Below are 23,925 nucleotides of genomic sequence, written 5' to 3' on the forward strand. Positions count from 1 at the left end.
ACGGCGGGCACCCACCCTGCGCCCTCCCACGGTGTTCCCGCGGCAAGCCCACTGCTCCCACCCAGCGCCGGTCCCACATCCCTCTGCCCAGTCCAGGGCAGCCCCCGGCCCCATCTCTCGCTCCATCCCTTCTCCCCACGCTCGTGCCAGCCGTGTCCCCCAGTCCCCTGGTGCCAGCAAGCCCTGACCCGTGGGAGGCACTGCCAGGCACTGCTGGGATGTCTCTGGGAGCTTCTGCTCGCTGGGCACCCCTGCCCCACGCCCTGGCACCCCACGCCGGCCCCATGCTGGGGGAGGCTGGAACCCCCTGTTCCTCTCCTGGCCAGAGGCTGCCAGAGAGATCCCGGGGCCGAGCGGGGAGCGGAGCATCCTCGGGGCTCCTTCCCCTGTGAGGCGTTTGCGTGGCAGTGCTTTGAGAGGCTCAAAGCCCGATGATGGGCACGGAGGCACCGTGAAGGCTCGGAAAGCAGCGGATGAATAGAAGGACTCGGCAATTAGGATGTCTTTGAGTCTGGTGATTTGTAAACACACCTGAGGTTTCCCGCGGGCTGATTCAGGTTCCTGCGGCACCAGCGGTGCTGTGGGTGCCAGGGAGGGACTGGAGAGCCAGGCACTGCCAGGACCGACCCGCCGGCCGGCAGCAGCTGTGGAGGGGAGATGGGCTCTGCTCTGTGCCGGTGGGGAAGTGCCCGGAGGCCAGGGGCTTATGGCCGGGCTACGAGCACCACCGGAGACCTCAGAAGAGCCGTGGGCCAGCGTTGGAGGAGGGGGGACCTGGGGGGCCGTGAGGAGTTGGGGGAGAGGTTGCTGGGTCCCTCCAGCTGCGGTGGGCACCTGGGGATGCTCGCGCTGCCGCCCCCAACACCACACACACTGGGCACGGGCTGCACCGCCAAACCCTGTGTTTGACCGGGGCTGCACGCCAAAGTCAGCACCGGTGGGTGCTGAGGACGGGGGTGAGCTCGGGGCGGGGGCAGCCTGCCCCAGGGAGCATCCCGGCACCGCCTGGACAAGTGCCTGGGGTCCCAGGCTGGCGTTGATGGGCCCCTCAGGGGACCCACCCAGCAGCGTCTGGCCGCGCTTCTGCAGCCCCACTCCTGCCCCCCGCCGTGACGTGCTGCCGTGCTCCACCGTGCCGGGCTGCAGCCCCAAGAGGAACCCTTCCAGGCAGGGACCCCGGCTCGCCTTCCGTGCTGGAAGGCTCCTAGTGCACATGGGGGCACTGTAAAATAAGACATTAATTAATAATAATAATTAATGTTGCATTCCCCTGACTTAATAGGGCCGTCTCCTTCGCTGCTGCAGGGGAAGGCTGCTCCCTCCCTCCCTCCTGCTCCTATGGGTCTCTTGCAGGAGCCCTTGAGCGTGTGCGGGTGTTCCAGACTGGAAAGGGGCAGGTGCCCAGTGGGAAAGGCTGCCTGGTCCTGCCAGCTGACGGGCTGCCTGCTTCTGCCGGTACCTCCCCGTCCACAGCTGGCGGCAGCACCCACGGTGCCCGCTCCGTGCCAGCAGCAGCAGACCCGGCACGTGCATTTGAGCCAGCATCCAGTTGCTCGCTGGGCTGGGGCTGGGATTGACCCCACCAAACCACGCGGGCCGGGTCCCACTGGGTTGGCAGCAGCGCCGGCTGCCGATGACCGTGTCCACGATGGCGAGGCCGCAGTGCTGTGTTGGGTATCGCCCTGCGGTGCTTCCAGAGCAAGGCTTGTGTGCAGCGAGCAGCGGCATGTCATCGCCCAAGCGTGTGAGATAAGGGATCTGGCCCCAGGGTCATGCTGGCGTAGCCCTGGCCTGGCAGTGGCATGGCGTGTGGGATCCCTGGGGCGAGCAGCCCCAGCTCGCTGGTATGGCAAGCCCAGCTGGCTGAGCCTTGGCTCCTCCGGAGGTGTGCCAGGACGCTATCATCAGCTGATTAAACCCCAGCACCCTGGGGATGCAGCCGCCTTGGGAGGCTGGTGAAGACCCTCACTGCGCTCTCCCCGCGCTCTCCCCGCGCTCTCCCTGCGAATGCTGCTGCAGCTCAGCCCCAGCAAAACCCATTTCTCCAGTTGCTTAATGTGCCCCAGGCTGCCCTGCTGCCCGGCGATGATCTTGCTGGAGCAGCATGTGCCGTGGTGACGGCAGCTGCCGTCACTCCCTCCCGGCAGGTCTCCTCCAGCATACTGCCGTGGCTAGAGGCAGAGCCTTCGCTCCCCCCCAGCCAGAGTGGCCGCGTCCCAGCGCCCCGAGCCACCGCGCACGAGACAGCTCTCCCCAGCTGCACTGTGCCGGCTGCTATTTCAGGATGCTGGCACCAGCGGCGGCTGCAGTAACCGCGTGCCTGCAGCTGAACTCAGGTAGGCTGACCCCTGCCGTGCCCCCTGCATCCCCTTCTCCATGGATGCCCTGCTGTCCCCCCCTGGCCACGGTGCGGGCTGTGCCGGGGCTGGCACGGCTTTCCCAGCCGGCTCCTGGGGCCACAGCGAGGTGTGTTGGAGATACCAGCGTTAGCACCCTGCTCGGGTTTGCTGTGGCTGCCGCACGTGCTCTCCCACTCCCTGCTCCTGGCTCCGGCAGAGTCTGCCGCGCCGCAGGAATTCTTTTCCATATCCCGAAGCCCCAGCCTAATTGCAGTGCTGCTTGGCACACCCGCCCTCGCACCCCAGCATAGCCGCGCTCACGCCCTGACACACCCGCCCTCGCACTTCGGCACAGCCCGCCCTCGCCCCCTGGCACAGCCGCCCTTGCACCCTGGCACACCCGCGGCTCCCCGCGCCTCGTGCCGCAGCACTGCAGGTGACTGTGCCCGCGGCGCTGGCCGGCAGCCAGCCCGGCAGCAGCCCAGGCACGCACCGCTCCTGTGCAGCGCGCGCGCTGCCCACGCCGCTTGCACAGGCAGCGTTGCCTACGGCACGGAGCGCGGGGAGCTCAGCCGCAGAGCCCCGCCGCAGCGCCAGCGCGGCAGGTAGAGCTGCGAGTAGGTGCATCATCGCATAGGGGATATTGGCGTGAAGGAATGGCTCCACGTAGGTATATCTGCGTGTAGGTATGGCTCCGTGTCAGTATATATGCACGTAGGTCTATCTACATGTAGTTATGGCTCTGTGTTGGTATATCATCACATAGGTATGGCTCCACGCAGGTATATCTGCACATAAGTAGAGCTTAATATAGGTATATCTGCAAGTAGGTATGTCTGCCAGTAGGTATATCTATATGTAGATATGGCTCCACATAGGTATATCTGCATGTAGGTAAATCTGCATGTAGGTATATCATCACGTAGGTATGGCTCCACATAGGTACATATGCACGTAAGTAGAGCTTGATGTAGGTACATCTGAAAGTGGGTATGACTGCCTGTAGGTATATCTATATGTAGGTATGGCTCCACACAGGAATATCTGCATGTAGGTGTAGCTGGAGATACGTCTATCTGCACATGGGTGAATGTGGGTACACCTGCAGGCAGGTATAGCTGCAGGTAGGTATGGCTGCGGGTGGGTATGGCTGCGGGTGGGTATGGCTGTGGGTGGGTATGACTGCGGGTGGGTATGGCTGTGGGTGGGTATGGCTGTGGGTGGGTATGACTGCGGGTGGGTATGGCTGTGGGTGGGTATGGCTGTGGGTGGGTATGGCTGCAGGTAGGTATGTCTGCGGGTAGCTATCACTGCGGGTGGGTATGGCTGTGGGTGGGTATGGCCACGGGTAGGTATGGCTGTGTGTAGGTATGGCTGCAAGTGGGTATGGCTGTGGGTAGGTATGGCTGTGTGTAGGTATGGCTGCAAGTGGGTATGGCTGTGGGTAGGTATGGCTGCAAGTGGGTATGGCTGTGGGTAGGTATGGCTGTGTGTAGGTATGGCTGTGTGTAGGTATGGCTGTGGGTAGGTATGGCTATGGGTGGATATGGCTGTAGGTAGGTATGGCTGCGTATAGGCATGGCTGTGGGTAGGTATGGCTGCGAGTGGGTATGGCTGTGGGTAGGTATGGCTGCGAGTGGGTATGGCTGTAGGTAGGTATGGCTGCGTATAGGCATGGCTGTGGGTAGGTATGGCTGCGAGTGGGTATGGCTGTGGGTAGGTATGGCTGCGAGTGGGTATGGCTGTGGGTGGGTATGGCTGTGTGTGGGTATGGCTGTGGGTGGGTATGGCTGTGGGTAGGTATGGCTGTGGTACGTATGTCTGTGGGTAGGTATGGCAGTGGGTAAGCATGACCGCATGTAGGTATGGCTGCAGGTGGGTATGGATGCGGTTGGTTATGGCTGTGGGTAGGTATGGCTGTGGGTGGGTATGGCTGCAGGTAGGTATGGCTGCGGGTGGGTATGGCTGTCGGTGGGTATGGCTGCAGGTAGGTATGGCTGCGGGTAGCTATCACTGCGGGTGGGTATGGCTGTGGGTGGGTATGGCCACGGGTAGGTATGGCTGCAAGTGGGTATGGCTGTGTGTAGGTATGGCTGTGGGTAGGTATGGCTATGGGTGGATATGGCTGTAGGTAGGTATGGCTGCGTATAGGCATGGCTGTGGGTAGGTATGGCTGCGAGTGGGTATGGCTGTGGGTGGGTATGGCTGCAAGTGGGTATGGCTGTGGGTGGGTATGGCTGTGGGTGGGTATGGCTGCAAGTGGGTATGGCTGTGGGTGGGTATGGCTGTGGGTAGGTATGGCTGTGGTACGTATGTCTGCAGGTAGGTATGGCAGTGGGTAAGCATGACCGCATGTAGGTATGGCTGCGGGTGGGTATGGATGCGGTTGGTTATGGCTGTGGGTAGGTATGGCTGCGGGTGGGTATGGCTGTGGGTGGGTATGGCTGCAGGTAGGTATGGCTGCGGGTAGCTATCACTGCGGGTGGGTATGGCTGTGGGTGGGTATGGCCACGGGTAGGTATGGCTGTGTGTAGGTATGGCTGCAAGTGGGTATGGCTGTGGGTAGGTATGGCTGTGTGTAGGTATGGCTGTGGGTAGGTATGGCTATGGGTGGATATGGCTGTAGGTAGGTATGGCTGCGTATAGGCATGGCTGTGGGTAGGTATGGCTGCGAGTGGGTATGGCTGTGGGTAGGTATGGCTGCGAGTGGGTATGGCTGTGTGTGGGTATGGCTGTGTGTGGGTATGGCTGTGGGTGGGTATGGCTGTGGGTAGGTATGGCTGTGGTACGTATGTCTGCGGGTAGGTATGGCAGTGGGTAAGCATGACCGCATGTAGGTATGGCTGCGGGTGGGTATGGATGCGGTTGGTTATGGCTGTGGGTAGGTATGGCTGTGGGTGGGTATGGCTGTAGGTAGGGCTGCATATAGGTATGGCTGTGGGTAGGCATGGATGCAGGTGGGTATGGCTGTGGTTGGGTATGGCTGTGGTTGGGTATGGCTGTGGGTATGTATGGCTGTGGGTACGTATGGCTGCGGGTAAGTATGGCTGTGGGTGAGTATGGCTGTAGGTATGGCTGCGTATAGGCATGGCTGTGGGTAGGTATGGCTGCAGGTGGGTATGGCTGTGGTAGGTATGGGTCTGGGTAGGTATGGCTGCATATTGGCATGGCTGTGGGTGGGTATGGCAGCGGGTGGGTATGGCTGTGGGTGGGTATGGCAGTGGGTGGGTATGGCTGTGGGCGGGTATGGCTGTGGGCAGGTATGGCAGCGGGTGGGTATGGCAGCGGGTGGGTATGGCTGTGGGCAGGTATGGCTGTGGGTGGGTATGGCAGCGGGTGGGTATGGCTGTGGGTGGGTATGGCTGTGGGTGGGTATGGCAGCGGGTGGGTATGGCTGTGGGTGGGTATGTCAGTGGGTGGGTTCTCACCATCGCCTGGGAGGGGTGAGGGTCTGGCACCACTCCCTCCCGCCCGAGCAGCCTACGGCCCCGGCTCAGCAGCCGGGCGCTGCTCTGCGGTGACACCCATCCCGGGATGTCCCTGGGCCGCGGGTGAACCCCCAGGGCAGTCCTGCTGCCCCGGGAGCAGCCTCGGGGACTGGCAGGGGACAGGCACAGCAGAGCCGGGGTGGGAAGCGCCGCGCGTGGGGTGGCACGCGGCACCGGCTGCACCGCGGCACTGGCTCTCCTGCACCTGCTGCCCGGGCAGGGCCATCCCACCATGTTTCAACCATGGCATCACCAGGGGATCTTCGTTTAAATGGTCAATTAGCAACCTGCTCGGGTTTGTATTTTTTATTTGTTTCCTTAAAGAACAACTGCCCTGTGACCAGCTGGGGCTCCTTAACCCACCGCTAGGCCAGGCTTTGTGCTAGACCAGGCTTTGTGCTGACCCCGGCCTTTCTTCTGGCTGAGCAGAGGACATGGTGCTGCTTAATGCCGGCGTTAATTATTGCTAGAAACACGCCCGAGCCGCACTCCTGGCTGGGGCAGAGGGAAGGGGAAGGCAGGTTTCCCCGTCCAGACCATGATCCATGTCTTCCCCGTGGTTCCCGCTGCGGTGGGTGCGGGCGGCTGGGTGGGAGCAGGGGGAAGCGGCGGTGCTGGCAGCTCCCTGGGCATCTGGGCTGCAGGTGATGCGGGGTCGCTCCCCCGGCCGCCTGTCCGTCTGTCTGGCAGGGGTGGTGGGATGCTTTTCATCATGGTGCTTCCTGCGTCTCACCCGTCAGGAGGTTTTGCCCTTGTGTCTGCTCTTGCTGACAGCTTTCGGGATGGAAAACATTACTCCCCGAAAACAGAATGGCTTTTTTCCCCCTTTTGCTTTGAAACCCCCGTTGAAAAGGAACAGTTGATCGGAAGGGCATTTGCTGGGTCTCGCCTCTGCTTCCCATTCACCGGGGACAGGCGCGGGGGTGGGTAGGGCTGTAAGGTGGGCTCCCACGTGGCCTGTGCCGGCGGCACCCCAAGTCTCCCCTCTGCATTGTCCCCAGTGCTCCCGGCGTTGTCCCCTCTGTTATCCCCATTCCTCCTGGCATTATCCCCTACCTTATCCCCACTGCTCCCAGTGTTATCCCCACTGCTCCCGGCATTACGCCCTGCGCTGTCCCCATTGCTTCTGCCATTATCCCCCCTGTTGTCCCCGTTGCTCCCAGTACCACTCCCCACATTATCCCCCATGCTGGGGGGACAAGTGCCGGGGAGGGGCTTTGCACCCCCCCCACCCCCCCCCCCCCCCCCGGATCCCCACACTCAACTCTGCCGCGGCAGTGCCCGCCGTGCTGGCCAGGCGCCGCGTGCTGATGCCACACGCCGACACTCCTCGCCAGCTGGGCATCGCCGAGCCGGCTCCGCCACCATTTCGCTATTTGCCGAGCCTCTCGCTCTCGGTGATGGGAAAGCTCCGGCGGTGCGCACCCGAGCGTGCCGCCTCTCGCGGCAGGGCTGCCGGCGGGGCCGTGGCACACACATCCTGTTATCGCTGCTCAAGCGCCGCGCCCAGCAGGAGGAAGCCGTCGCCGACTGCCGGGAAGGAGGAAACGGCCAGGGCCGGCGTGGGGCACCGGGGACGGGCAGCTCCCGCTCGCCGAGGGACTGGCTGGCTCTCGGCCGCCTGTGCAGACCGAACCCGGGCACCTTCCCTGGGGCTGCTCGGTCACCGAAAAGCAGGGGGTTCATCGGTGGGGAGGAAGGTGGTTTTAGTGGCAGGGCAGCTGGCGGCAGTGCTCAGCGGAGGGGAAGCGGTGTTTGCTGGTGGGAGAGGGAGGCTAGACGCCAGCGCTGGCTGGGGGATGGCCGAGTTCAATGAGGAGCTGCGAAAGCTGGGCAGAAAATTGGTAAGGGGTGCTGGAAGCTCAAGGAAAGGCTCTGGGCAGCAGCAAGGGGGACGGTAAAGAGAATTTAAGCATAGGGGAACAAGCGAAATCCTGGCAGAGATGCGGGACCATCCCTGGGTAATGCCGCTGGCAGAGGAGACGCAGCTGGTGAGCTCTTCTGCTCTGGCCGAGGGGCTGACAGTGGGCTTAGCAGAGGAGGATGATGGCCATGGGTCGTCCATCTTCCCATGCCAGGTCTCGGCGTCTCCATGCTCCAATGCGGCTGTCCTGCTCTGTGGTCCTTGCCACCGGGGGAGCCGCTAGCTCCCGGCCCCTCTGTGCTTTGCATCTCTGGGGGGGTTCTTGCAAACCCCGAAGACCCTTCGAATGTCTGGGCAGCCCTGCTCGGCCGCTGGCGTTTGGCCTTTCCAGCTGGCTCGCCATTTCCCATGGCAGGCTGCGGCACCCGGTGTGGTCCCCGCTGCCCCTCTCCGCGGGGGCTCAGCCGGCAGCCGCGGCCGCACCGGTGAGCGCAGCGTGCTGCCTGCCTGCCTACCCACTCTCCTGCCCCACCAGCTCCTCCGGCAGCCGCTCCTCTATCGGCAGCTTCGTTTCGGCTAATAGGTGCAATTATCCCGAGCTTAAATCTCTGTGTGACAGGGAGGTCAGGGCAGCTGGAGGAGGGCAGCGGCTCCCAGCAAGGCGTTTCCGACCGGCCGTAAATCTCGGGTCCCACGGATGGTGCAGCACCAGGGACCAGCCAGGCCCTGACCCGCTGCCGGCTCCTCTGCCTGCTCCTCCACCTGCCGGACTTATTACGGCTGGAAGCGGTGCTCGCTGGACTCAGCTTCCGCTCCAGCCGCGCTCCTGCTGCCGCGCAGGGCACCGGCCGCCTGTCCCACAGCTCCCGGCGGAGGTGGGGGTCCCCGGGGTCCCCCGCGCCGAGCAGCCGTGCAGCCCATCGCGCCGCCCGCCCCCGGCAGCTTGGCCTCGTGACCGAGAGGAGCGGCGGCACCACGTCCCGGTGACAGGTGCCAATTTGGAAGGCAGCTCCCCCCGGGGGCTCGGGCGCGGGGATTGGATTAATTAATCTCACTGAGAGGGTGGGCGCCAAATTAAGCCGGTGACACACGGTCAGCCGGTTAGTCAGCGCTGCTGCGGAGGGAGCAGCAGCTGATCCTGCCTCGGCGCGGGGGGAGCCTGCGTCATGTGCCAGGCAGCCGCACGGCGTGCTGGGCTGGCGTGCGGTGTGCCGGGCTGGCACGCGGCCTCACCAGGGTGGGGGCCCGGCGTGGGGGCATCCTTCCCACTGAGCCGAGGGGGTGCGGGGTGCGAGGTGCGAGGAGCATGGCACACTGCCCCGGCAGTGCTCACCGCAGGCTCCGGCAGGCTGCGTGGGGGTGACACGGGGGTAACGAGGTCAGCAGCGGTGGTGATGGTGGGGAGGGATCCCCCAGGAAGAGGCACAGCCGCTGCGGCGGGGCCCTGTGTTTGCCCCCTGCTCCCTGGCGATGCCGCCAGCCCAGCCACCGCCGCGCTTGGGGTGGCTTCTGTGGCTGCCTGCACCCCACAGGTCCCCCCACCTCCGCAACGGGGGGCATTTGCTCCGTTTCGGAGTCCCTCTGTCCGGGGCTGAGCACCCCCAGACTAAGCAAAGCCGAGAGCCCCACTCCGGAGATGGGGGCCACCCCACGGCTCCGGCCCCATGGCAGCTGTGGGGATGCAGGTGTGATGCCAGAATGGCCAGAGGGACCCCATGGGACACAGGCGTGATGCCACCAGGGCCAGATGGACCCCATGGGACACAGGTATGATGGATGCCACCAGGGCCAGAGGGACCCCCAGGGACGTAGGTGTGATGCCAGCATGGCCAGAGGTACCCCAAGGGACGCAGGTGTGATGCCACCATGGCTCGAGGGACCCCCGTGCTCTCAGCACTCCTGTTGCTGAGCAGGGCCGGCATGCCGTGCCGTGTCCTGGTGCCATTCCCACCAGCACTGGTCCCGCTGACGTGGCCTGGGGAGGGAGACCAGCCGCCGGCCGGTCCTTTCCGCTCCCCCCCCCCGCCTCCCCCTGCCACCGCCGCCCTCCCGCCTGACCTTGTTTTCAGGACCGATGGCTCCTCGTTATGTAATTGCTGCTGAATTTCTGCACAAGCCTGCAGAAACGGCCGATGGTCCCGGCGTCCCAAAGCGTGGCAGGGAGTGCATAGGACGGACCCCGCGTGCCCTGGCCCCTCGCCTGGACGTCCCCAACCTGGTGTCGTGCCTGCGGGAGAAGGATGCTGGAAGGGGCTTGGAGACACCCCGCATGGCTGCAGTGGGGCCATGTCCCCTGCGCCGTGTCCCCAGGTGCCTCCGGGGCTTGTGCCACCCCCTGGCACGCCACAGCCCCCGCTGGGGCAGGGCAGCAGGTGTGGGGCACGGGGAGCCGGGGTGCAGGTGCTGCCGGGGCTACGCGGGGGTGTGGGAGTGCTGGTGGCACTGGGAGCACGTGGCGGTGGCCTGTCCCCGGGGGGACACAAAGTGTGTGTCACACGGGGGTGCACGTGCGCAGGGCACACGTGCGCGAGGCAGCCGGGTGTGTCCGTGTGCCACGGGCGGGTGCGAGGGTGGCTGGGTGCGGTGAGGACCGGGACCCCCGTGGAGCCGCACCTTCCGCGTCCTGCCCCGGTGCGGTGTTTGCCCTGCGATTGCCCACCGATAACCGCGCTCGGCACTCCCCTTCCTCCCCCATAAATCATGGGTGTGGGTGAGCTGGGGGGGGGGTGTGGGGCAAGGGAGGAGGAGGAGGAGAAGAGCTGGGGAGGAAGGGCAGGGGAAGGGCACGGGTCACACCAACAGCTTGTAGCAGAGCGGAGGAATCAATTCCCCGGTGATGGATGGAGCCGGAGTGTCTGATGTGGTCCAGGGTGGCCGTTAAACGGTGCAAACAAGGAGCAGCACTGGCCCCGGGGTCAGGCACTGACACCGAGGCCCCCGACCCCGCACAGGGGGAGGCCGGGTGCCCCCAGCCCTGCCCCACGTCCCGGGGGGCCACGCCGGGGGCTGCCCTGGGGGAGGGGGCTGCAGGTGTCTGAGCCGTGCAGACGTAGGGCTGTGGCTGGCCTTGCCCCCCCCCGAACTGGGGCAGCAGCCCCCAGCTCCAGCACCCATGGGACCCCCTGCCCACCCCGTGCTCCAGGCGGGAGGGGAAGGAGGGGGACGGAGAGGAGAGCATTACACGCCCTGCTGTCGTGCCCCCTGTCCCCCGAGCAGGGCTCAGAGGGGGTCCCGGGGGTGGGGACGGGTGCATGGACCCCAGTCCTGGCCTTGCATGCTGCAAGGTGTTGGGCGCCTGCGAGCACCGTCCAGGACGCGAGGCCGCTGCTGGGTGGGGGCCCACAGGCTGTGCTGCAGTGCCGGAGCACGGCAGAGGGGTGGGCATCGCGGGCGGCCAGTTGGGGCCTTTGCCAGCGCCGGCCGGGGGGAGCTCGGCAAGGGGCACCCAGGTCTGAGCCTGGCTGTGGGGCTCACAGGTCCCTGGGGTCTCCTTGGGGTGCGCAGGGTCACTGGGGTCTCCATGGGGCACACGGGGTCCCTAGGGTCGCCGTGGGGCTGAGCCCATCTGCTGGGCCATGCTGAGCAGGAGCTGATCCCCCTCCTGGGGCTGGGGGTAATTGAGTTTAAATACGGCACTAATGAGGTGTGAAAATGTGATCAGCCATAGAATGAGCAGAAGGGCACGGGTAGGGTCAGGGGACAAGGACAGGGACATAGGTGCCACTGGACAGGCACCCTGGCTGCAGCCTGCAAACAGGTCTTGTGTCCACACGCAGCACCCACATCCCCCTCAGCACAGCACCCACATCCATGCACAGCACCCACGTCCCCCTCGGCACAGCACCCAGATGACACGCAGCACCCACACCCTCCTTGGGAAGGGGTGCGGGGCAGGTGGGGGACCCTCCCCGCCCTCGGGGACGTGGTGTCAGGGCTGTGTCTGGGAGCAGCTTAGTGCATGTGGAGACCCCACCAGCCACCGCTGGGACCTGGGTGCTGCCCCACAGCAGCCGCCGGTGCGTCCCTCCGTGCCCTCCCAGCCGGTGTTGAGGCAGCTACCGGGAGCAGTGGGGAAGGACCGCCGCGGTGGCTCGATGTCCCCAGGGGTTGGCTGGCGGGGTGCGTGGGCAGGACAGGGTGGATGGGGCTGCGTACCTGGGAGTGCCTGGGGATGCTGGGGACATGGGGGACACAGGAGGCAGGGAGGACCCTGCCCACAAGTGCACGTGGGGCGTGGAAGTGTGCACACACACGAGCAAGCCCTGAGCGCGCACGTGCCTGAAAGCGCGGATGAGCGTGCGCACGGTGCGTGGGTGAGCGTGCACGCACTCACGGTGTGCACACACGGGCACACAGACGAGCAGGCAGGCAGCGCATGGGGGAGCGTGCACACACGGGGTGTGAGTGTGCACGCACACACGAGTGCGTGCAGCCGTGCAGGCAGTGCGCAGGGCAGCGTGCACACACACTCTGTGCAGGTGAGCGTCTGCACGCCCGCGGGTGAGCGGGGGCTGAGGCAGCCCTTGTGCCATGTCTTGGGCTTTGGCTCCCCGTGCCCGCAGGCAGCCGCGGTGCAGGTGGGGCTCAGCCTGGCAGCGTGGGGTCCCTGGGCGGGGGTCCCGGGGGGCTGTGGGGCTGGTCCCTGCGAGCGGGAGGCAGCAGGCCGGGAGCGCGGCCGTCGCTGTCTGGTGATGGACACAATACTCAAGGCCGTCTACCGACCTCCCCACCTGAATCCCACCATCCCCGTGTGGGCTGGAGCGTGGGGTCCCCGGGGCCCCCCCTACGGGGGCCTGGGCCCGGTGGCCTCCGGGTGGCTCCTGGGGGGCTGTGGGTGCCAAGGAGGGGAGGGAGTGACACTGGGTGCTGCAGGGGGTGGGACCGGTCCTGGGGACGCGGTGGCAGCGTCCTTGCCGCAGGGACCCTCCTCTGTGGGGGCTGTGTGGGAGAAGGGGGGAGCCGGGGAATGAGGCAAAAAATCCTCCCCCACAAGCGGGGACAATGTCCCATGTGCACCCGCCATGCTCTCGGGGTCTCTGAAGGGGTAGGGGAGCACCCGCTCCCTCCGAGGGGGACAGCAATGGACTGTTAAACATGGCTATTTAGGGCAAGGGGGGGTGCTGCCCCCATGCCCCCCAGCGCAGGGGTGGGAAGGAGCAGTCGGGCGAGGCCAGGGGACAGGGAAGGGGACACAGGTGACACCGGCACACTGGTACCACAAACTGTCTCTGTCCCCGGGTGGTCCTGGGCACTGCTGATGGGGTCGGGGGACACAGCACCCACTGCTCCTCCCCGGGCACACACTCGGCCAGGGGATGTGGGATGAGGAGCAGAGCCACCCCAGGGATGTGGGATGGGGAACGGAGCCCCGCAGTGCCGGTAACACCCTCTGCCGCACTCGGCAAACGCCAGGTCCCCGCGGAAGGAGGTTGGTTCAGCTGCCTGGCACGGCCCAGGGAAGTGGTGGCCACAGCCGGACCCCTGCCAGGGACGGTGCCCCACGCCAAGGACAGGCAGCTGCCCCCAGGCGGAGCCCGGCAGCGTGCCGATGCCGCGACGGCAGAGCTGGCCGTGCAGCAGCGCTTGGTCTGCACCCCTGCGAAGCCGGGCTGGGTTTCTGGGGGTTTCTTGCTCCCACTCTCGCCTCGTGCCGGGCTGAGAGGAGCACGAAGCCGCCCCAGGCCTGGCAGAGCCGAGAGACCCCCCCCGGCTGTGGGAAGGGTCCGTGTCTTTCCCGCCAAGGCGCCTAATCCCTAACACAAATGAACGCCTGGAGCTGGGCAGTGCCGTGCCAAATCGGGGCCCGGGGAAGTGGAGGGGTTGCATCTGCGCCCGTAAAGCCACGGATTCCTGGGGCTAAGGTTTCCTCTCCGTGAGTGGAGCCTGGCCCCCACCGTCATCAGCTCTGCCCGGGGACAGCGGGAGCCGGGAGATCCCTTGGCAGTGGTTGCAGGAGGGTCCGGGAGTGGGCACGAGGCATCGCTGCGGGGTCCGGCAGTGGGAGCCAGGGCATCCTCGTGGGAGAGCCGGTGCGGGCTGCGAGCCACCGCCAACCCAGAGCACCGGGGCTGGATGGGGCACGAGCCTCCCTCCATCACCGGCTCCGCGTCTGGGGGGAGCAGCGGAGACAACGGTCCCATCGTTGCAGGGGCCTTTGCTGGGGAGGGTCTGGCACCCGCTACCCAAACCTCAGCTCCCCTAGTGCAGTTTTTAACGCTGCGTTGGGAGGGGACGGGGGCTCTGAGGCGGATGCTCCCACCTCGGTGCCTGCCCGCCCTCCTAGCCCGGCCCTCGCCCTTTCTGCCGCCACCAGATGTTCTGGGCAGTGCAGGGTTTGCAGTGAGGGGGAACATTTGGCGGGCCGGGGTGCCGGCGCCGTGCTGATGGCACAGATGCGGCGGGCGCCGTGGCCCCGAACACAGGCAGCTCTGTCTGCTCCCAGTGACCTGCAGCCATGACAAATGCGGGTAATCTCCTGGCTCTGCTGCTCCGTACGAACCCACGGCAAAGTGCCGGCAGCTGCTCTCACACTGCGCACTGCTTCGGAGCAGTCGTTTCCTATTAAAACCGGGTTTTTTTTTTTGCTTTTTCATGAACATCTCTGCTTTTTTCACATGGTGAAGGGACAAGACACCCCTTAGGGATGAGATGAATTTATTAAATATTTGGCAGATGACAGAACATGGCTTCCAGTTTACAGGTTTCCGTTAGAGACGTTCCCCACACTCTCAGCATCGGCTCCAGTGCGGGTTTGCCAGCCGCTCCCAGGGATGCTCCTGCACGCTCCTGCAGGCTCCCGCTCACTCCCGCACTCACCCGTGCCCGCGGACGCGCTCATGCAGTGCCAGAAATAGGGAATGGTGTGAAGGCTTGGTGTGGTCCCCGACCCCCCCCCCCTCCAGCTGCCGGGCTGTGCTGATGGGGGACACCCCGTTTGCGTGGGCACGGCCGGGGCTCGGGGAGCCACGGAGCCTCCGAGCACACGTGTGTTGAGGAGCGGCACGAGCAGCCAAAGCAGCCGCCTTCCTTTCGCACATCACCGACAGACCAGCTGGGTGCGGGGGACACCGCACCGCACCTGTCCCTATTCCTTACCCCATGAAAACTGGGGGTTTCCCTCTCCTGGCATTAACCCCTGGCACCGGGGCACCAGTCGGGGATGCCAACGCAGGGACATGGCTCTGTCCAGGTAACTTTCCCATGAGAATACATTTTTAGGTGGCATTTTGCTTTTTCGTTCAGGTGGGCTTTGCCCTAGGGGAACGGCAAAGTTTCATTGCAATCCGAATTTCATGGGTGCTGCTGGCCGGCTCTGCCCGGCGGGAGAAGGCGCTGCGAGCCCCACGGCTCTGCCCCAGCCCGTGCCCAGCCCAAGTGGGAATTGAAAAGGGGTTTAATTACAGCCGCCGTGGCTACGCCGCAGTGCCGGCATGCCTTCCCATCACTGCCAAGGCACCGGGTCCATGCTAGGGACCGGCCATCCCCTGGGAGTGGAGCAGCCTCCCAGGAAAACCAGGGCGACCCAAGCCAGGTATCACTGCCGGGGTGATCGCAGGCGGTTTGGTCAGTATTGGCGAGGGAATTAAAGCACAGACAGGGCCAAAGTCACCCGAGAGCAATCAGCAACTCTTCCCCTACGGCCTGTCTCAACGCACTGTTCCCAGGATTCAGCGGTGATGTCCGATACCGTGGCCCCCGCCCTGCCCGCTGCCTGCCCTGCCTGTCCCGCCTGCTGCCTGCACAGCTCTGGCAGCGCCGTGCTCGGCTGGGCTCTGCGCGGGGCCCTGCCGTCCTCCCTGGGCTCCGGATCTGGCCCCGCTCTTTGCTGGTGACTCCCATTGCTGGCTCTCCTGACAAAAAATGACCATCCGGTTGCATAAAATAAACCCCCAAATTTGAAAGAAAAGGACCGTATCTGTGGTTATTTATTTTTTAACGGCAGCCTCAGGGGTGCGGGCAGACGCTGGGCAGTGGAGATGGGCAGGGAGGCACCGGGAGGCATGCTTGGACCCAGCAGATCTCCCGAGAGCAGCACCGGCATGTCACACGCTGCCTGCAGTGCACGCGGGTGCTTACACACACATGTGCACACGTGCGCGCACACACACGGCTCCGACCCCGGCGCCGGTGCTGCTGCAGCTCCGCGGCAGCTCTCCGGTGCCGCGGAGCAGATTTCCCCGGCAGCCTCCAGGATGCTGCATCCCGGGCGCTGAGCAAGGGCTGGGGCAAGCGGCCGGGGAGCGGCCGGTCCCTCCGGCACGGTGCCACCGGCCTCAGGAACCCACGCACACGCTGGGGCCGGGGTGCAGTAACGCTGGAGCAGGACACAGCCTGGGGACATGCATTAAAGGCCGGCCTGAACTGTTCCTCCCGGTGGGTTTAAGGCGATTATTCCAAAGGCAAACAATAGCTCATAAGCAGGTTTCAAAGTTAACTATAAGCAAGCTGGGGTGGTGGGTGGTTTTTCCCCTACGCAATGTCCCAGCATGTCACCGGAGGAGATGCCTGGTGTTACTGGGGTGCAAAATGGTCCTGGGCGTCCTGCCTGGCGCAGGAACCCCCTCGATGGCCCCGGCACAGCTTGGACCCCAGCATCCGTGCTTGTCGTGGTGCTTCCCGGGCTCCGCTGGACCAGCCCGTGCCCCAAGCCCTGCTTTGAACCCACGCTGCCCACCCCAGCGCCAGACTGGTGCCTGGGGCAGCGGCACGGCGAGGGCAGACCCTGGGGCAGCCGGACAGCCTGCACTGGCTGGGCTTCACCAACAGGGTCTGGGGACCAGTGGTGGCCTCCCTAAATGACACCCTTGAATGACATGTCGCGACAGCAGGCCCAGGGCACCGCCAAGCCAGCTAACCACGCTCTCCTCGGCATCACCGTGCACCGCAGGGGAAGGCTGGGGGGGACCCTGCGGCATCGTTCCCGTCACCTGCAAGGCGATGGCGGAGTGGAGCTATCAGCAGCAGGCTGACAAGGACAAGTGCAATTAAGCTCAGGCCTCGGTGATCCGAAGCACGCAAGCAGCCCGGACCCGGCTAGCAGCTGCCCTCGCTCTCCGTCGCTCCCGGTGCCTGGTTGCTCTTGCTGGCTGCAGGGTGCACGTTACCGGAGCCGTGCCTGCAGGACCGCGGCCTTTCCAGGACCCTCTAGATCGGGGCGGCACAGATTCCTCCCGCTCCAGCGGCAGCTTGCTGGGCGAACGCCGTCCTCCCGGCAGCAGCCAGCACGGCAGCAGCCAGCACCAACCTGCAGCCCCCCAGCCTTGCAATAACGTAAAGCATCTGCTAAAGCACTTCGCCAGCTAAAATAAATGGCACCATGGGTGAGGTAATGCAGAGCCACGGCACGCAGGGTCACATTTAACATACACAGACGATATCCCGGCTGCGTCTGTACAAAACCCCGTTGATCCTGCCAGGTTTTCCAAACAAAGCCCAGATGCCCCCGCTCCCCTGGCTGTCACCGTCCCCGCGACCGGCAGCGCTGGCTACAAGACCCCTGCGGGAGGGGGTCTCCCCCAACATCTCCCCTCCGAGTGCCTGGCCAGCCGGAGTGGTGGTGGCCGGTGGCGGCCGGTGGCGGCAGGTCCCGGCGGTGCCACCTGCACCTCCTCCAGCTGCAGCCGGACCGCAGGCTCAGAGAGATGCTTGCGGCTGAGGTGGCGGCTGCGGCAGGAGGCTTTGCCTCCTGGCAATCGTGGTAGCAAAAGTGAGAAGGGAAAGTCGCAGGGTGAGTAATAACAGGAAAAAAGCAGCGAACGTGACGCTCCCCTGTGATCCAGGCTTCGTGCACAACGTGCTTCCCTGATGGCTACAGATGTGTATTCATCCCTTCCTTCCTGTTCTGTGCCACATTTTGGGCCCTGGCACTTCTAAGGAGGTGCCGACTTCCACCCCACCATCTCACATGCTGCCAGGGGCTCTCCCATCACCGCCCCGGGGCTGCCCCGTGGCGCAGCCCCCTGCCTCCGGCACTGCCGGCAGTGCAGACGCCCAGTCCCTGGAGGATGCCCATGGCTCTGACGCCGGACCCAGGAGGGCTCGGCCGGGAACCCCCAGGCTCTTGCCCGCATGGGGTGCCAGGAGAACCCGCCGGCGCAATGCAAACTCCCCAGCCGCTCACGCCTCTGGTCAGCGGGAGGAAGACTGCACAGCCGTAACACCTCCAGCTGCCGATGGCCTTCACCACGGCTGTCAGCAAAACATTCCTATTTTCGGTGCTCAAACCTGCCCGTGGCTGAAGCCAAAGCCGCTGCAGGTCCTAATTCAGCAAATTCAGCCGAAAATGCACACGAAACCTTCCCTGTCCCCGCGAGCACACTGTTTGGCAGGCTAAAGCTAACACGCTGCACCAGGTTATCATCACTTTCCTTTCCTTCTTGACAGCTCATTCACAATATTTATATTCAACTAAATTTGTGGCCACCACGTATGTTTATTTTCTCTCTCCCCAAGGGCTGTAGGTACCCAACAAGCACTTTCCACCGAGAACCGAGGCTGCGTATCGGTTCAGATAGGAAGAAAAGCTGAGAGCTGGTTTCAGGGTTTATCAGTCCTTTCCATTCATCATCCTTGATAAATATTTATAGATGCATTAGGGCACTCAGCTCCTTCCACTAAAAATAACATTCCTAAGCACCAAGAAAAAAAAAAAAAAAAAATCAGAAGTGATTGGAACCGATTACAATGTTTTCTAAGCAGCTATGGAAGAAAAGCCTAGCAAGGATCAGAGAGCGGTGAGCTGCCACCCTCAGACTACACAACTTGGTTATTTCCCTTAATTTTAAACAAAACTGAACCCGACTCCTGAAAATGAATGCAGAGATGCTAATCTAAGCCTAGCAATGGTCGTCCCTGAATTCCCTGCTTGTAAAGGGAAATTTTTTAACAGTCTGAAAAGGAGCAGAGCCAGGAACGCCGGGAGGCAGGCGGCCGGCGGCCCGTGACTGCTGCTGCTGCTGCTGCTCCTCTGGTTGTGCATCCCTCCACCCGTGACATGCCCTGCCGTTTACTCCCAGGATGACACGTGACATCGCACATGATGGCAACCAGACACTGGCAGACAGGGGTGTTTTGAGAAGGTGGGTTTTTTGAAGGCAGAATCCCCTTCGTGTCACACGCAAGGGACCCAGGAGGCTCTACACCCATTTTTTCATGCATACCGAGGGGCAGAAGTCAAGAGGAAATAACCGGTATGTGACGCGATGATGACACCATTTGGGAGGCAATCCAAAAAGATCAGTACACTTAGCAGGAGCAGGGGGTATTAGCTTTCCTTTTGTGTGGTTTTTTTTTAAACCTCCCATAAATTGCTGAGTTTGATGGGGCATTGTCTGATTATCGTTAGTAAACACATGGAGGAAAATAGTACATGCAATGACCTAAGAGGCAAATGCCGACGGGGAAAGCCCTCCAGGCGGTTCAGAGAAAGCCGCTTTCGTCAGCAGGTGGTTGAGATCGGTCACAGTTGCACGATGGTGAATGTATCAGCTGAAACGTGCCTCTTCCAAAGGACGGGGAGACGTCTCTCGATCGTAAGCGTAACCCTCCATGCCTGCGTCATCGGAAACACACAACACGCCGTCAGCATCTGCAGAGAGCAGAGCTCGAGCCTGACTGTTCATAGTTTTGGAGATCAGCTCCCGCACGGTCGCAGGGCAGGAGCCAAGCTCCTCTGCTGGGACCTCCTGAAACTTCTGGCTGGGGCTGTGCATCTCTGGGGCCACCCGCGGCAAGCTCTGAGTGGACCAAATGTGCAGCACCCCCCATGGCCATCAAGTATCCTGCTGAGCCCAGAGCTCCTCACCTTGGACCCCGGACAACCCAGAAAACAGAGGAAACATGAGCTCCTGAGTCAATGACACCAGGACACCAGGAGCATGGTGCCGTGGCAGGTCCCCAGGTCCTGCGAGCGAGGGCCCATGAGCTGACACGCTTGACTTCGCAAGCCAAGGTGAGGTTGGTGCTGGGCATTTTTTCCCCAGAATAGCCAAGATCTGCTAACAGAAAGCCCTTGACGATGCTGCCCATCCCAGCCCACTCCGTCATCAGTGGGCAACCAGAGCCAAAGGGCGGCCGGAGCCACCGGTCCGGCTTGGCTGGACTCTGCCACCAGCAAGGTTCAGGAGGACCCATCAGAGGTCCTGGCACAACAAATGGGAATGTGAGGAACTTGAAGAAGAACCACCACAGTTTAAAGGGTTTTCTTCTTTCACGGACATGTCTGTCTTCAATCTTTCTGGAGGATAAAGAAACCTGAACGTAGTTTCTCTCTCTTATTTTTTCAGTTGTCTCTAATTTAGCGCCCATCAGCACCGGTCCTTGCTTTGTTGGAGGCACTGCTGGGCTTCCCAGAGAACAGGGAGCTTTTCATCCCCAGATCAGTGGCTAAGGGGTGACCAGGGTCAAAGCCATCCTCTTCTCCAAAGCCATTAGAGTTAAAGGGACATTAAGAAAAAGCCACACACAGACAGTATAAACAGCTCTCCGTTGCTGCCTTCCTCTCTAATGGTATAATTTCACTCCTTCTTGAGTTACCAGATTGTTTCTCAGATGAGGCAGGACTTGAATTTCTAATGTAAAAACTACCAGAAAAACTCTCAAGCCACTTTCGGGTTATCTCTATCCAGCACTAAAATTGCAGGGAGGGCAAACCCCCTTTCTTCTCCTGTGCAAATTACCTCTAGAGGACAACCGTGGTGGTTTTATCATGCAAAATTGTGTTTCGGATCCGTCATGATTAATTCATCTGGCCCACTATCACCACGGGCTGGGTGTGAACTGGTAAGTTAAAGATAAAAGACTTTCTCCTGTCTGGTTTCTAACTAACCTACAGGGTAAAGGAAAAGGTCCTAGAAAGAAGGTTACCTACTACGCCAGTCCCCATCCCTTTCTGGCTAATTACATGCGTGTCCACGCGATGTTTTTCTGCCAGGAGAACCCTCCTTCTTCCCACTGGGAATGGTGAAAGATGGGCATTGCGGCTAAGGCAAATATCCAGCGAGTGCATGGGGAGCGTGGAAACCTGATCCGGTGCCCTCCTACAAGCTTTTCAGGTGGGTGAAGATAAGGATCTTATTCGGGTCCTTCAGAGGCATTGTCACCCTAGGGCTCAGGCTTTCTCCCTTACCGCTGTCTCGTGCTCTCCAACCACCTGTTTGTCTATCCATCTGTTGTGCCTTATTATAACTTAAAGCACAGGCTCTTTGAGGGTAGAGATTGTATTTTTAGTACATCTGGAGAGCGTCCATCACAATAGGGTCCTATTTCCTGGCTGAGGCCTCTCAGTACAGAAGCAATACTAACAAAATGGGAGATAATGCTGTTCTCCCTGAAGTTAATGACGTTTTCCCACTGTCTGCAGCAGGAGCAAAGTCGGGTCTTAACAAGAAAAAAACTCAACATCATTTTGAACGGTTGTGGAGCGATGGGCAGGAGGGGAACCTTCCTTGTACAGAAATAGGAGGTAAAGGACAAGGGCAGGAGGTGACCAGGGACTTGGTCCTGTGCATTGCAACGGCCGTGTACAGAGCAGCGCTGCTGGAGATGGGAAGAAAAAAGATATCCATCCTTACCTGAATTACTGTACAGCCTGCAGTCGTCTATCTAACCTGCAACACAGGGGGAAAGGCACGTTTAGAAAGTAGGTAATTTTATTTCCTGTAAAATGAAAAATCTCCCCATCTCTTATTGCTCTAATGGGTAACTCTTCTCAGGACTGCAAACAGCTTTACAGGCATTGGGATAAATGGCAAGTCCTCTGAAATGCAAGGTAGGTAGAAAAGTGCTCCTGATCTTACCGAATCCCAGAATCATAGAATCATAGAATCATTAAGGTTGGAAAAGACCTCTGAGATCATCGAGTCCAACTGTTGACCCCACACCACCATGTCCACTAAACCATGTCCCTAAGTGCCTCATCTACACGTCTTTTAAATACCTCCAGGGATGGGGACTCCACCACTTCCCTGGGCAGCCTGGTCCAATGTTTAACCACTCTTTCAGTAAAGACATTTTTCCTCACGTCCAATCTAAACCTCCCCTGGCACAACTTGAGGCCGTTTCCTCTCGTCCTATCGCTTGTTCCTTGGGAGAAGAGACCGACCCCCACCTCGCTACAACCTCCTTTCAGGTAGTTGTAGAGAGCGATGAGGTCTCCCCTCAGCCTCCTCTTCTCCAGGCTAAACAACCCCAGTTCCCTCAGCCGCTCCTCATCAGACTTGTTCTCCAGACCCCTCACCAGCCTCGTTGCCCTTCTCTGGACACGCTCCAGCACCTTGACGTTCTTCTTGTAGTGAGGGGCCCAAAACTGAACACAGTATTCGAGGTGTGGCCTCACCAGTGCCGAGTACAGGGGCACGATCACTTCCCTACTCCTGCTGGCCACACTATTTCTGATACAGGCCAGGATGCCATTGGCCTTCTTGGCCGCCTGGGCACACTGCCGGCTCATGTTCAGCCGGCTGTCGACCAACACCCCCAGGTCCTTTTCCGCCAGGCAGCTTTCCAGCCACTCTTCCCCAAGCCTGTAGCGCTGCATGGGGTTGTTGTGGCCGAAGTGCAGGACCCGGCACTTGGCCTTGTTGAACCTCATACAGTTGGCCTCGGCCCATCGATCCAGCCTGTCCAGGTCCCTCTGCAGAGCCTTCCTACCCTCGAGCAGATCAACACTCCCGCCCAACTTGGTGTCATCTGCAAACTGACTGAGGGTGCACTCGATCCCCTTGTCCAGATCATTGATAAAGATATTGAACAAGACTGGCCCCAAAACTGAGCCCTGGGGAACACCGCTCGTGACCGGCCGCCAACTGGATGTAACTCCATTCACCACCACTCTCTGGGCCCGGCCGTCCAGCCAGTTTTTGACCCAGCGCAGAGTCCACCTGTCTAAGCCGTGAGCCGCCAGCTTCTCTAGGAGAATGCTGTGGGAGACAGTGTCAAAGGCCTTGCTGAAGTCCAGGTAGACACATCCACAGCCTTTCCCTCACCCACCAGGCGGGTCACCTGGTCATAGAAGGAGATCAGGTTGGTCAAGCAGGAAATCCCAGAAATCCCAGCATCGCTGGGATCGCCCAGTCCAACCCCCCACCCAAAGCAGGGTCAGCCACTGCAGGCTGCTCAGGACCTTGACACATCAGGTTCTGAGTACCTCCAAGGATAGAGACCCCACGACCCCTCTGGGCAACACAGGTTGTGTGTGCCTCACGGTTAAAAAGTATTTTTTTGTGTTCAAACAGAATTTCCTGTATTTCGATGTGTGCCCATTGCCTCCTGTCTTTTCTCTGGGCACCACTGAGACATCTCTGGCTCAGTTTTCTTTACTCTTTTCCATCAGTTATTTGTACACGTTGATTTGATCCCAGCTCTCTCAGCCTCTCCTCCTGTGATAGATGCTTCAATGCCTTAATCATCGCCATGGCCCCTCACTGGACTCTCTCCAGTCTGTCCATGTCCCTCTTGTACCGGGGAGCCCAGCACTGGACGCAGCGCTCCAGGGGTGGCCTCACCAGTGCTGAGCAGAGGGGAAGGATCCCCTCCCTCGACTGGCAATGCTTTGCCTAATGCAGCCCGGGATGCCATTCGCGTTTGCTGCACGAGGGCACATTGCTGGCTCATGGTCGACTCGGTGTCCACCGGGAACCCCAGGTTCTTCCCTGCAAAGCTGTGTGCAGGTGGCCTCCAGCCTGTCCTGGTGCCTGGGACTGTTCCCAGGACTTTGCGCTTCTCCTTGTTGAACTGCATGAGGTTCCTGCCAGCCCATTTCTCCAGCCTGTCGAGGTCCCTCTGGATGGCAGCACGACACTCTGGGGTATCAGCCGCTCCTCCCAGTTTGGTGTCATCTGTAAACCTGCCGAGGATGGACTCTGTCCTATCCTCCAAGAACAGATGGCTGCATGGACTCCAGTTTTGATCAGTATGGCCAGGTCTATTTCAAATTGGATATTTTTGTCTAACAAATTTTATGGGGCTGCAAACCATGCCCTTCCTTCCAGCAGTTTGAGAGAGCACATCACAGCACTTTAGTCCCTTTTCTAGCGGTTTGGGGGTTATAAAATCCAAACGGACAATACACGAAGGGACCAGCACATGGAGAGTCTTGTTTCAGGTGATACTGTCATGGGTCCACCCCTTGGTCACCAACAGGAGCGTGCTGTCTTGGAGAGAGGCAGCAGGACCACGGCAAACAGTGACGGCGGGACAGCCCTAGCCAAGCAGGCATCCAACCTGAAATAACGTT

General features: G+C 61.5%; 1 protein-coding gene across 7 annotated transcripts in view; it reads right to left on the reverse strand.

The window, feature by feature from the left end:
* Window positions 1–14,328: 14,328 nt before the first annotated feature.
* Window positions 14,329–23,925, reverse strand: part of DTNB (dystrobrevin beta) — a 222,173-nt gene continuing 212,576 nt past the window's right edge. For all 7 annotated transcript variants that reach the window (XM_076332466.1, XM_076332465.1, XM_076332461.1 and 4 more), the window contains 2 exons: window positions 21,263–21,298; window positions 14,329–19,242 (listed from right to left, as the gene is read on the reverse strand). In XM_076332466.1, coding sequence (XP_076188581.1) covers window positions 21,294–21,298 — 5 coding nt within the window. In that variant the 3' untranslated portion in view covers window positions 14,329–19,242; window positions 21,263–21,293. The remainder of the gene's footprint in view (window positions 19,243–21,262; window positions 21,299–23,925) is intronic.

Source organism: Aptenodytes patagonicus, chromosome 3 (assembly GCF_965638725.1).
Source record: "Aptenodytes patagonicus chromosome 3, bAptPat1.pri.cur, whole genome shotgun sequence".
In the NCBI taxonomy this organism is placed as follows: domain Eukaryota; kingdom Metazoa; phylum Chordata; class Aves; order Sphenisciformes; family Spheniscidae; genus Aptenodytes; species Aptenodytes patagonicus.